At 35.6% G+C, this 14,255-nt stretch overlaps 2 protein-coding genes and 1 non-coding gene across 4 annotated transcripts; 1 reads left to right on the top strand and 2 right to left on the bottom strand.

Annotated features, from left to right (window-relative positions):
• Positions 1–2,770: 2,770 nt before the first annotated feature.
• LOC127806331 (uncharacterized) lies at positions 2,771–3,265 on the bottom strand. Its single transcript, XM_052343555.1, has one exon. The coding sequence runs from the start codon at positions 3,263–3,265 to the stop codon at positions 2,771–2,773; it is 495 nt and encodes a 164-aa protein (XP_052199515.1).
• Positions 3,266–7,133: 3,868 nt separating this feature from the next.
• TRNAC-GCA (transfer RNA cysteine (anticodon GCA)) lies at positions 7,134–7,205 on the top strand. The gene has a single exon. It is a non-coding gene; the product is annotated as a tRNA-Cys (tRNA).
• A 738-nt stretch (positions 7,206–7,943) lies between these two features.
• Positions 7,944–14,255, bottom strand: LOC127805500 (sucrose-phosphatase 2). 2 transcript variants are annotated; one of them, XM_052342260.1, is made up of 9 exons: positions 14,107–14,255; positions 13,359–13,439; positions 12,974–13,273; positions 12,710–12,811; positions 12,333–12,527; positions 11,932–12,222; positions 10,742–10,928; positions 8,439–8,485; positions 7,944–8,344 (listed from the first exon to the last, which is right to left on the bottom strand). In XM_052342260.1, exons 2-9 carry the CDS (start codon positions 13,416–13,418, stop codon positions 8,246–8,248), a joined length of 1,281 nt encoding a protein of 426 aa, XP_052198220.1. In that variant the 5' UTR covers positions 13,419–13,439; positions 14,107–14,255; the 3' UTR covers positions 7,944–8,245. The 2 variants fall into 2 exon arrangements, with proteins under 2 accessions (XP_052198220.1, XP_052198221.1); XM_052342261.1 differs by having other exon boundaries at positions 14,026–14,152.

Genomic DNA, 14,255 nt, shown 5'->3' with positions numbered 1-14,255 from the left:
TAGGCAAAAAATAAATTTTGAGGTTTTTTTTAAAGTATTATTTTTTTTAAAAAAATAAATAACACATATTTTTTTTAAAAAAAAATCATCAATTCATTAAATAAAAAAAAAAAGTTAAAGTTCAATCCACTACAAAATTTGTTAATTTTTTATTTCAATCAATTACATAATTGATGTCATTTTTTATTTTTATTTATTAATTTTTTTAAAAAAATTGCAAACTCGTTTAATTTTACTAAATTTGTATTCAAGGTCAAATTCATACTATGCATAAAAAAATATTATTGGTAGACTTACATTAATTTAATTATTACAATTATTAGTTATAAATTAGATGAGGGGGGAAGTGAAGGAGAAGTGAAAAGTGAGTTTGATGGGTGGGTTTAAGAATTGAGAATTATGAATACACTATAAAATTAGACAGACAACAGTATAAAATTAGATAGAGAGTACGGGAAAGAAATATAAAATTAGTATTTTATATTTAATTTTTAATAAAATATTATTATTAAAAAATATAAAATATATAAAATTTTAAAAATGGGGTTTTCACAATTTGGGGCCTTAGGCAGCTGCCTGCTTGGCCTTACACTAGGGCCGACACTGCCTTCTTCCCCTTAAACAGAACTTGATTAACTTCTAAGCATGAGATAAACTTCTATGAGCATGAGAACTTTTTTAAACTTCTATGATTAAATCAATGTGTCAATTGAAGAAAATAAGTAAAATTAACATTGAGGAAATAAGGGCTTATATAGCCCAATCAAAAATGGTTTATTTGTAATTTTTATTAAGACTTTTACTTAAAACATGACCCTGAGATATGGTTTGTGAAGTGCCAACCCATGTCACTCAAAGAAAGATATGATGGCATATGGTCATTCAAATGTTATCTAAGAGTGTGTTTGATTGTAAGGGTAGAATTTGAGTGGAAAAAAAATAAATTCCAGATAATTGAATTATCTAGAATTAAATTTTAAGTAAAATATCAATTGAAAATGTTTGATTGGTTTAATTGAATTCAAATGAATTGTCTAAAAATAAATCAAATATACTACATAAAATATTTAAAATATATATACACAAATATACATATAACTTGCTTGAGGTTGCCATTGCCGCCATTGCCATTGTCGCCATTACTAGCAGTCGTTGCTGCCAATCTTGCGCACCTTCTCTATCGCTCAGTCCTCTCTCTTACTCAGTTATCTCTCTCTTGCTCGCCATCTCTCTCGCTCAATCCATCGTCGCTGCTGAGCTTTCACTGTCGCCATCGTCATTGTCCCCTCGCCTACTGCCTCTCGCTTGCCCCTCTCTCTCTCAGACCATCGACCGAGCTTCCCCTCATCTTTCCAACTGCCGGCTGCACTTCTCCTCTTCCTCACGATCGCTGGCCATTCTTCTTTTTCTCTGCCAGATTGCTGCATCTCTCTTTGGCCTGGAAAATCTATTTCAATCCCTTATGAAAAAATGAATTTTAGTAAAAGTGGAAAATGAAGGTCACATGAATCAAAGTAAGAAAATGTTTTTCATGGAAAAATTGGCTAATCAAATACTACAAAAGCTAAAATTTAGGTAAAAATTAACTATTTTTCATGAAAAAAGTGTACAATCAAACACACCCTAAGTGTATTTCTCTGCATTAGAAGTCTTAAGAATTGGTCCATGTGTCCTTCACTTATTGGCCCATGTGTCGCCTTGATATTAGTTAGTAGATGATTTAATAACCCGTTGTCAAATTATATGACTATATATCTTGGATAACGTTATAGCATTTTGTTTTTAGTTTTTAAATAATTAATTAAAATCCATTAAATCACTTGAAAGTTTAGGACACTTAACCCCTTGTAGTTTTATTTTTTATTTAGAACCTATTTTGACATTTTTTGCTCGAAAAATAAATTTATGTCAAAAAAATAATTATAATATTCCAATTAATCTTAAATAATTGTACATCAATTAAAAATAAAATTACCAAATTTAAGTGATGCCATTTAATAATTTAAGAGAAAAAATGTAATTCTATAAAAACTCTAACCCAGTTTTATTTTAATAATTAATTTTGATATTTATAATTACTATTGCAAATGTATAACAATAAATTTGTAACTGTAGAATAGTGTTTGTTTTCAACCTCTAATCTCCAAGGCGTGAGATGTCTTCAGTGTGAACTTTCTGATACTTAATTTAATTTTCGCATAAAGGTATATAAGATCAAAAAAAAATATAGTTCGAGTAATATTTTAATAAAATTTCGATAAGAGAAATTATTCCTTATTTATAGAGATTGAAGTTAATAAGTGAAAAAATATTCACAACTTTCAAAATAATCCATTATAAGTTTTCAAGTAAAGACATTGAAAACGAGTCAATATATTCTTAAACTCGAGAAAGGCTCTTAGGACACCAAAAAAAAGCCCTCGAAAGGGTTTCTAAGAGAACCTAGGAATGGCCTACGGAAAAATCTATCAGGAACAATTCTTTTAGGGAAATCTCTTGGTCTTCCCTCCTTTGTGTGGATAGGGAAGGATTAAGACAAATTAACACACAATATTGCAAGATTACACCTCCGCTAGGGGTACAAAAACAACTCCATTAAGTCCAAATTACAGGGCGAATTAAGCCCACTAACAGTACCACTTAAATCATCTCAAATCAAGCACAGAACCAGACAAACAAGAAGACAGACAGACAGACAGATAGATTAAGATGGATAGATATAATATGTAATTAGTTCTTGAAATGGGTATTAGTGATTTGGTTAATTAGCTTAATTTAGGTTAATAATGTCGCTCCTCTGAGACGGGCTTCTCCAGAAACCGGTGCCGTAGAACTGATCCCACATTTCCTTCTCCAACCGAATCACGTCTTGGTCCATTTGGAGGGCCTTCACCGCCATTTCCGCCGATGGGGACATGCTGCAGCACCCGCCGGCGACCGGGTGGATCTGCAGCTCCGTGTCGTCGCAGCCGCACTCGCACCGCCGCCGCGGAGGCAACGTGTGCCCCCTCTTCATCAGCTGTCGTTGCCGCTTCCGCTGCAAGGCTCTCCGGCAGAGCCCCGCCGGCAGCCTGTACACCGTCAGGACGAGCAGGTTGACCAGCCCGCACGGGCAGCAGCAGCACACGGCGGCGCATTCCGCCGCCGTCCCCCCCGCCACCTCCCCAATCCGGCCGCCGCATCTTCCGGAGCCGGCGCGCGGAGACAGCAGCGGCTGCATCCGGTTGAGCGACGATCGGTGACGGAGAAGGATCTGCCTCGCCATGGTGCTGATGACGGAGTATCACAATCCTTTCCTGGACCCTTGGAGTTGGAATCCGAAACGCACGTGCTCCGTTTGATCAACGCATCGAATCAATCAAACGTGCCGGTTTCTTGGATCGGATTTGATATTGAACAGTCTCCTCAGGCACACGGGAATTTTCCCGAGTGCTAGAAGAAAAAGGGTCGCATGGGGAGGCGGTGGAGGGTGGCGCTGAATGAGTCGCCGGTCGTCGGAGAGGTGCAAGACCGGCCAGCCGATCAAATTCAGGAGGGAGATTGAAGCAACAGCAATTAGCAATTAATATACAAGAAAAGAAATCAAAGAAGCAGCAAAATTAAGGGTTTGTTTTGACTGCTTTCTCCGATTCTCTCGCTTTCCCGTTGTTTCTTCCAACAGTGGAAGATCAGTGATGGAGAATGAATTGTAACGGACTGATCACAGAGCGAGAGAGAGAGAGAGAGAGAGAGAGAGATCGGGGGCCGGGTGTTGTTGTATGCCATGGTACATGAAACCGATAATATAGGTTGGCGACAGTGGGAAGTGACAACATTAAAATATTATTCCCTGCACTTTAAACTTTTTTCCGTATATTAATTTTAATTATACCTTCAAATTATATATTTTTAAATTAATTACACAATATAATATATATTATTAGAATACTCTCCACGGCGGGATTCCGTCGCTCGGTCTCACGATTTCGACAAATGAGATAAATTTGAGTCTAATTTACAATGATTGTACAAAAAGTGAATTCAAACCTAAAAATTTAGACCGATCACCACACTCTCTGTTAAACTAATTATGGGGACAATTCTAGAAATAATATCATATATATTATTGTTAATACATAATATATATTAGAATTTTAAATATATTCTAATCACTCCACCACTTGGTGTCTTTGAAAATGATTCCACCACTTGTCTCTCATGAGTTAAAAGTTCAACTTGACAAATGGAGAGCAAGTGATAAGGGTATCATCTTTATAAAGATAATATCACATTTTTCTTGTAAGCGATCAATTATAATATGATACGTGTTTGACTAATTATTCAATGTCAAATATCATATCTTCTTCTACTATACAAAAAAGTTACTCGTATTTTAAATTTTTCCCCATTTGATCCATATATCCCAAGTCTATCATTGTCACGGATTTCATCTAAGATTATGATAGAATAATTTCAATGAAAATCTTGCTCATCTATTAAAAATTGAACTATATATGCAGAAGAATTCTTAGAAGGCACACAAATACACTTTTAAATTTACTTATTATTTTATTACTCGCTCTTTTAAATTACGTATATTAACTTAATCATCAAAATTCTTCTCGAAAGACACACACACTCCGTGTTTACAAAAGTCTAATGCTCAATGATGTAACAAAACCACCATTCGTATAATTTATTTATATTAGATTGAATCCAAACATATCATTTAATTAAATTTGTCTCACCTCTCTCTTAACATTATGTTAAAACAACAATATATATATATATATACCATGCTTTTCCACCATCGTCTTTGATGAACTATGATGCACGAAAACGATTTGGAATGGTCGTTTCGGCATTTCTGAATCATTTCCCATTTCGAAAATAGAAAAAAACGGCTCGAAATGTTTTCAGGGCCGTTTGTGTAATTTTCAAAAACTTCTGGGTCATCTCAACAATTAATAAGTTTTGCTGGAAACACGTTTCCAGACAGCCACTTCCAACGGCTTGAAAAAAAGCCCTAACCCCCTAATTTTTTTCTCTCATCCTCTTCTTCTTCCAGTTCGAGTTTGATCGCCCTCGTCGCCATCTGCTTTCGGTCCGGTTGCTTCGTTGCTTTTGCCGCCGTCAGCTTCGTCGCACTCGCCGTCTAGTTCGTTTCGGTGCTTCTCGTCATCTACTTCTAGGACTTCCCCGTCTGCTTCCAACGCCTCGCTTCGTGCTCTCGTCGTCGTGTCATCTTCTGCTTCGTCGCCATCTGCTGACGTTTGCTTCTCTCTTGTAAGTAATCTCCCTAGTTGCTTCCCTCTTTGTGGCTTGTATGTGCAAATGCAATTACATTGTTGGCTTGTATAGTTGTATATATTTAATTTAAGTGAGTTTTGTATGCAATTACAGTGTTCATTATTTATATTTGAATTTTTTTATTTTTTTATATTAAAAAATATATTTATAAAAAACCCCCTATATTTTTTAAATTTAGGGTTTACCCCTCATTTTCGTTTCTACCTTTTTAGAAAAATGTCGTTTCTGCGTTTCTGTATCAAACGTCTCTCGTTTCTATTTCTGTGCAACCTAGTTGATGAATGACTTATTAATACGAATAAATATAAGAATAATAATTAATTTTGAATAGAATTTTATAAAATATAATATATTTATCATCACCATATCCTTTCTATATATTTGTCATCAGTTAGTACATCACTAAAATGAGAAATAGTAATATGCGATGTGTAGTAACTATTTTGACCCCAAAATGAAGATATTTTTATAATTTATGATACAGACATGTTATATGTTTATGGAGATATCTTTACAATTTTCTCTCTTAAAGAGCTCATCGCACAAGGCTCATTTCATCTATCAGAAGATGTCACTTGTCAAGCTTCTCCCTCTATTGCTCAGAGATACTATTTGCGTTCTGGATATATACTTCCTTACATAGTTTAAGAATCATAGATCAAGTAACGCCAAGGATTTGACCCACAATCATGGAAGATGAATTTGTCAAAGATCGTATTCACTCGTTGAAGGTTTCTTTTGGAATACTAGTTATTTTGGAGGATAAAAGCTTCACTCTCAAAAGGAATTTCATGGTCACAGAGGATCCCCCTTGCTAGGCCTTGAACATACCTGCACGTATTGCAAAAAGGAGGCAGACTAGCCCTCAGGGGCACAGCGAAATAGTAAAGGAGGGGTTGTAAAGATACAATCGTATTAAAGATGGTTAGTGTGGGATCGATTTTTAGGAGAAATAATTCTTTTTAGGGGTAGTCTAAGTGTTAGTGGACGCAGCCTCAAACTCTGATCACTTGGACATATCCCTCGATTTATCTTCTTTGTGATGATCCCAGGACGAATTCAGCGAAAGACACAAGTGATGGCGCTTAATAAAACAAAAAAAAAAAAAAGAGGCAGACTAGATGAAAAATGAGTAGAGTCCCCGGCACAATTGACGTGCCATGCAAAACCAAAACTATCAAAACAATCAACAAGAAACAAGCATCGATCAACAAGAATCACGATCCTATTTCAACAAGAATCATATCATATTTCGGGACAAAAGTTAAAACTCAAATGAATCTACAATCCAAATTAATTGAACTTTTAATCTATCAAGCAAAAATAGGAAGAATGTGCATTGAGAGATGGCAGATCCAATAATTAAGAACACAAGCAAGGAAGGGAACTGCATCAGAAGAGAGATGAAGATTTACAGTAGAGCGTTCCAGGCGAACTAATTAATTTCTTCTTGATTCAACCAACGGTCTCAACGCGCAGAGCATCATCAGGTTCGCGTTCGAGATCAAACAGCCTTTCCGCGCGTTCGGCGGCCGGAAAACAGGAACGGTCAGGTCAGGGTTAGGAGGTGAGATAGAAGACGGGGCGAAGGACGAGGTGGAGGAGTTTGAAGCAAACGCAGGAGAGCGAGAGGAAGACGAGTCCGTACAGGATGCGAAGCGCCATAGACAGAGAAGAGAGAAGGGCAGAGATCTGATATGATGGATCTATCCTACACGTTGAGGTTAGAGAGAGAGAGAGAGCGTTCGCATGAACAATAAAGGGAGAGTGGGGGACTGGATAAAGTAAACGAATGTGTAAAGTAAACGAATATGTAAATTATAAATTAACATTCAAGGGCATGGGGGTCCATAGCTCAGTGGTAGAGCATTTGACTGCAGATCAAGAGGTCACCGGTTCGAACCCGGTTGGGCCCTTTCTCGTTTTGAATTGTTTTTTTCTTCTCAGTTTTTGTTTTATTTATTTATAAGCCAAGTTCTAAAATAAAATAAAATAAAACTTAATATATTATATTTAATAAAGACGGCTTGTTAATAAAAGTGAAGAAAAAATTAACGGAGTTGTTCATTTGTAAACAATATATTTTTTTAATTTTTAATATTAACTTTTATTAAATAAAATAATCACTCATTAAAAAATAACATACTCCACTTTCTAATTTTTCAACTTTATATTATAACATAAAAAATATCCTTTTCAATGTTTTGGGATGTGATTTTGATATTTTCAAAACGTTTTAGTTTTTGAAATGTCAAAAAAATATTTTTGAGTTATTTCTATAATTTTAAAAATATTTAAGTCATTTTTTAATATTAAAAAAATATCAAAAATATATTTATGTCCACAAAAATATTAACCAGGTAACCAAATTAAAGATATAATTTTTTTCATTTCTAACTCAATTTTTTTAATTTTTTAAAAATTTCTTTAAATACATTATAAAATTTATATTTATTTTTAAATTAAATCAATATTTTTCATATTAAAAATTATATATACAAAAAAAATCCCTATATTTTTTTTTATTTGCGCAATTCCCTGCTTTTTATTTTTTATTTTTAAAAAAATATTATTTTCTCATTTCCATGTAATTTAGTAGATAATTTTCATGTAAAGGGATTTCACAGCAAGATCAATATGTGCTCCCCAAGAAGTATAGACCATAAGGCGACAGCAAAGGGTCTTATTTAATCTATTCAGAAGAACTGTTAGATGATGGATCTCATGATCCCGTATAGGCTGGATGAAAAACCAGTGTATAAGCAAAGCCAAATGAGAGAGGCAGCACTAGCAGGGAGCTTGCCATGGATCCGCCCCATAATCATAGGTATGTTGTGACAAATCAAATCATCTTAAACTGAGTTTGTGACACAGTGTGTATGTCAACTGTAAAGAGAATGGTTATGACGAAAACTGATGGCATTATTCCGCGCTGTAGCCTGATGATGCTCGAGATCTAACAGAGCCAGTCGGCATAATAATGGCTTGCTCCGGCTTCATCCAACCCGGTCTGATGCAGGTGCACCCATGAAAACCCTTCCGAAGGACTATGATCCTGAACCAACAAATTGGAACATACCAATGATAAAGATTAAGCAGCAGAAGCCACATATACAAAGCTTCACCACAACCATCTCAAAAAATTTTACCTTTGAACTCAGTAAAGCTGTGGCTATGCTACCGCGTCGTTCTTGACCTACAAGAGTCGCCAAGTTGGTCAGAAAATGACAGTGGGATGGATTGCTTTTCCTTTTTCTTTTTTTTTTTAACTCTTTTTTTTGTTTTAATTAAAGCAGAAAAGATACTCATGCACCGCTCCTATACATCCAAGAGAAGTATGCCTAAAACCATGATATAATATCACGAGCATAATTACAGTAAAAAGGTACACGGTTTATGTTTCCTCAACTAGAAAACATTGAAACAATCCAAATTCAACCTGTTTGCTGAAATGGCAAAAATATTGAGGAAAGCAACTACCCATTTCAATATATGACACAGGTAATCTTTATATTTCTGGCTTAATATAACGGTTGTACATATAATCCATGGTAGAAAAGAAAATTGGCCCTGCTAACCTAGAAAGGATTTATTTATTAATATTTCAAGATCCCAAAATTTTCAATTGCATTGTTTGTTGACACACATTGTGCATAAACAAACTTAGTTCTACTCTGTGTTGTCTAGATGAGTCATTCTTATCACATCCGGGACAAGCAAAGTAATGGATAGTATCTAAGTTTAAATCCCATAGCTTTAAACAGAGACTTCCCCTTGCCCAGATGGTACCTTCAACTTGGATCAAATAATTTCTCAAACCATTGCATTACTTCCTGTCACAAGTGGCCCAATAACTTTAATTGACTTCCTGTCATCATTTCTTTTGCCATTGCATTCTAATGTCAATAGAACAGTGACTTTTCAGGAGGAAGCCATGCCAAGAAGTCTAAAGACTAGTGTGACAGTCTTGAAAATATCCTAGTTTGAAAATGAAGTTGCATGATTTTGGGAACTTTGCGAGCTAATTTCTTGAAAACTTTAGGGGGGCGTTCAGTTGTAGAAAACATTTTTTAGCTTTAAACTCCAATTTTACAACTAAATCAACTGTTTAACAGAAAATTGGAGTTGAAAAATTAAAAAATGTTTTCTGCAAAGCCCTTAATTTTCATTTTTAGTTTATATAACTAAAAAATCACGTATTTCTCTCTCTCCCTCTCTTTTTCCTTAGGTACAGATACAATACAGATTATTTCACACTACTCCTATCTAACCCATAGCTAAATTTAATGCATATATCTGGAATTCTAATGTCGACAAATTTAGTTCAACAAGAACTCTGATGAGGACAAACAGAACAGCACCATAGCAAACCTTTGAATGTATTTCAAGCTTATCCATCTGCAGCCCAACTTGATGCTAAAGTTTCTGATATAAGATACTCTAATATGCTAAAAGATTAATTTGTGGTGTAAGATACTTTAAATATGTTAAATTTATTGATATACAATACCATTTTTTTTTTTTGGTCTGTTATCTTTCTTCCATTCGTTCATCATTATCATCTTCTTCTACTTTATATACACAGATGCCAAAGCATAGGTTCTAGAAGCTCTATTCAAGTCCGTTTGCATACGTGTTACCCTATTATGTTCAGTAATGTGCAATTTGTTGCATCTGTATCAGGGCTCACTATTTGCTTCAGCCTCTTTGACTCTTCAGTCCATGTGCAGGAAGCTGAAGCGGGATGCTGGATAGCTTGATGCTTGTTGGCTACATTCCCAGGGGCTATAATAGGAAGTCAGAAGGTCATTTGCCTCTTCAGTTTTCACTAGGTTATTAGTGCTTAAAGCACAAGTTTCAGAACCAAACCAAAGATGAAATAGGAGGAAAAGAAAACGAAGATTGATGTAGTTCAGTACAAGTCTTTTACACAATGTGCAGGCATACACAGATGTTTCAATGTTTCTCATATGAGATTGTGTCCAAAGCTTTTGCACCCACGTGCATAAAGACTCCCAATTATGCAGCAGTCTACTGTAGCTATGCTATATGAGTTCGTGTGTCCATGTAAGGCATTCACAATCTATGGTGAAGGGAACTGACAGCCAAATCAAAATAGTAGTAAATCTCACAAATTCACGCAAGGTTTTTAGCTTTCAAGTTTAGTGAACAAAACAATTCTTGAATATAGTGACTTTGTTCCCAGGTAGAGCTACCCTTAGTGAAAAATTAAAATAGTAGAAGCAATTAGTAAGGTAAAAGAAAAACAGAACGTGAAGTCTATTCAAGTTTTAATGATGTTAACACTTCTCACCAAAAAAAAAAAAAACTCTTATGAATTTTGCCAGAACCATACTTCTTTCGTTACTTTTAGCATATTAAAAATGAAATAGACTACATGGATGCGCATAAGTGAAAGAAAAGTGCAACTTGATAGGTGTGTGTAACTCACCTGATAACTCCCACTTAGAGAACTTCAGTAGCCATATGTCTGGGCCAATCTCTGTAGGTAAAGCCTGATCAACCCATACTCGATATTCCTTCCCTTGTTTATCCCCATAGGACCTTCTCCATGCATTTGTGAAGTCAGGAATAGATTGCTCAATGCCAGATGGATGAACAAACACAAAGGATGGCAGCTGCAAATAGAAAATATAACACACATGAAAGCCAAGTTAAAAAAATACAAATTAGGGGGCAGCAGAAAACAGAAATAAAGTTGAAATGAATGCCAAAAAGTGAACAAGGGGAAGTACTACAGAAAGAAAGACATTGCTCAAGTGAAGCATTTAACCTTCCCTTGAGCCAGACTAGAAGTGCCAGCCTGCCAAGCAATTTAAAACTGCATCCTCGCCAATTTCAAAATTTTTGAAGTGTACAAAAACAGTGATTCATATGCATAGACACACGAAGCTTCATTCCTTGCAACATATAAAACTCAATGCTTACTTTGTTATATAATAATCTGATAGCTATAGAACCAATACCATTTTACACTCATTACTGATTGAACTTCTTAAACATCTGCATGTGAACTTATATCCAGAAAAGGTCAAGAAAGATGTACAGAATAAGTCTTGATCTCTAAAGTCAAATGCAACAAAGAATTATAAACAAGCATGAGGTTGTCCGCTTCTTCACAACTTATGTAATCATCTAAGCAGAATCTCAGTAAATTTATTTGTGCAACAAAATAATAGCACAGAGTCATTATATAACTATAGTCTATGATAGGCATACATGGATAGGAGATATGTACAAGCAGATCTACACATGTACATGGACAGATAATGACACTGCATGTGCTAGGGCACATGAGATCCAAGTACTTAACATATAATAGGTAGAAACAAGAAAACACAACATATTTGCAGATCTTCAGAAGTATTTCAATTATACAAACAAATCAGCAGAAAAATGTATTTCAAATAATGAAGCAGCAGAGGCTAGTTTATCTTTTTTCTGGAAACCATCCATGTTGAAATGATAGACAGCAATTTTCCTTTGTTTTTAATTCCAACATCTTCAGAAATACAAGACTATCAATGCATGTGAATGGTATTTAATCTCAATGTTAAACATCAAGCACACTGCTGCTCTAAGTATAAATACAGGCAGAAGTCAATAAAGGATCAAACATACGCTGTGTGCTTTCAGACCGGACAAATAGGCCTCTGAAAATTCCATTTCTCCACGCCTCCATCTCTCAAGAAACAAGAAGAATTTTACTATTTCATGTCCAGGTCCACTGTTTTCAGAAACAGAGTTCAAGGAGTGTGAAACATCTCTTGGAGATGTGCTTGCGCCAAGGTTAAAATGTCCAATGGCTTGTATGATGCCTGCTGCACACCTCTCAGTTGCATGGATTACTTTAGGGTTATCCTTGGCATTTTCAGCATGCCACTGCAACAATTCTTCCTGGGCATTACTTACCTGTAAATAAGAATTGTTTAAAATGTACTAATTAGAAACATAAACTAACAGTTTCCCACCGTGACAATGATGAAACAAGATTATGGTGAAGGACTGCTTGATGCACTAACCATTACACCATATACTTCTGGAATGCTGAATAATTCGGCATCATTGCCAGAATCGCCACAAACAAGAGTGTTTTTGGGTAACTTCCCCTCTGTCTTGAATTTTTTGTGCAAATAAGCAAGGGCTTGGCCTTTGCCAGCACCTTGTGGCAATATATCCAAATCCATCCCTCCACTGTAAATTATTTTAACATCCAACTGACAAGAAAAAAGAAAAGCAAAAGCTGAAAATGAGAAGAAAAGGAAAATAATATCCCAAATGTGAAAAAACTATAATAACAGCATACAACTATTTATCTTTTGCGAAATTAAAAAACAATCTAAATGATTTACAAACTTACTTAAGCAACAACGGGAAAAGGCAGAAAATGTCAACCTACCCCTCGTTTTTCCAACTGGGCAGACAGAGCTTTCATTACTTCCTGAGCCTTTTCTTTCTGAACGTAGAAGCTGACCTTGTGTGGCCGTTGCTCTGTTTCTGCCTACATTACCAAAAACCTTCAACTATACATATAATTTTTTCAAGGAGTTCCATTTGATTGATTTCAATTAATTTCCAACACAGGAGCTAACACACTATAAAGTTAACTAGAGTATGCTGCGGGGTGATCATCAATCCCAAATCTTAAATTCAAAAATCCTACCTGGAGAGTAAGTTCAGAAAATTTTCTGGTTTCCTCCATAACTATGGTCCTATCCCATTTCTGGTTTAAGAATTCAACCCAACCTTCATCAGGCACCATTGAATTGCCATATGTTATCTCAGTTCCCACAGACATTATGGTTATATCTGGGGTTAGCATTGGCTTCTCCTTCCTTAGCTGCTTGTAAAGTGTAGGGGACCTTCCAGTTGAGAATACAAGCAGAGAATCATAACGATAATATGCTTCCCACAATGCATTGAACCTAAGCAGAGACAGGTTCTCGGAATCATGATGGTCAACCTGTAAATCAACTTCACCAATGAATCAAAGAAGGATAGAAAAATGAATTGAACGGAGAAACGCAGAGAAAAACAAAAATTCAAACCATTGTATGGTCGAGATCTGAAACTATCATGAGCCTTGCAGATCCTTTAAGCCAATCCATAATTCTAATGTCAGTTTACGCCTGTTAAAGAATGAATTACCAGGAAAAGGAAGGATTGTGAAAGTTCAGAAACATTGAGCTTTGAGCATGCAGTTATGAATAATGAGTTTGTCATGCGGATAATCTATGAAAATATGCAACAGTAAAAGGAACCAACCAACCCTCCACAAACACTTACCCACAGATTCAGTTGCTTATCGAACCATCTTCACCTCTACCAATACGTTTGTTACTTATGACCCACTCATTCACATGTAAAAAAGGAATTCCCAAATCCCAATCCATGTTTTCTAATTGATCTCTCGAAAAGCTCAATTTAAATAGGCAAACATCGGGAAATAAAATCCATAATTTCCAATAGGGCAATATGGCTATTGAGCTTGAAATGCATCTAATTCTCATAAAAAATGAACCAATAGAGAACAATCAAATAGGTCCAACAGAACGAACTACAAGTTTCCTGAAACCCATTAATTCAATCCTAGAATCAATGCACAATTAACAATGAAATGCGAAAATCAAGAGTGCTGACAATTTCTTGATTCTGAACAATCATGAGCAACTGCATCCAATTCCAACAGGGAATCAAACAGATTATAGAAATTACCGAATCGTTGAACAAGATCAAACGGTAATCCAGGGGCAAATAGACAGCAAAATTGAAGTTAGGCAAGCAAATGAACAATACCTGAAGTGCGCAACTGGAAGATAGAATGGTTTCGTGGTTTCCAGTCCCCGAGATTGGGTGACGGAGTGGCGAATATGATCCAAACACTTTGGTGCTACTTTTGTGAATGTGAAGAGAGAGCTTCGAAATGAAAAATCCCAAATCCCAAT

The sequence above is a fragment of the Diospyros lotus genome, chromosome 7, assembly GCF_014633365.1.
Source record: "Diospyros lotus cultivar Yz01 chromosome 7, ASM1463336v1, whole genome shotgun sequence".
NCBI lineage: Eukaryota > Viridiplantae > Streptophyta > Magnoliopsida > Ericales > Ebenaceae > Diospyros > Diospyros lotus.
This window is presented reverse-complemented; position numbering and strand designations above follow the sequence as displayed.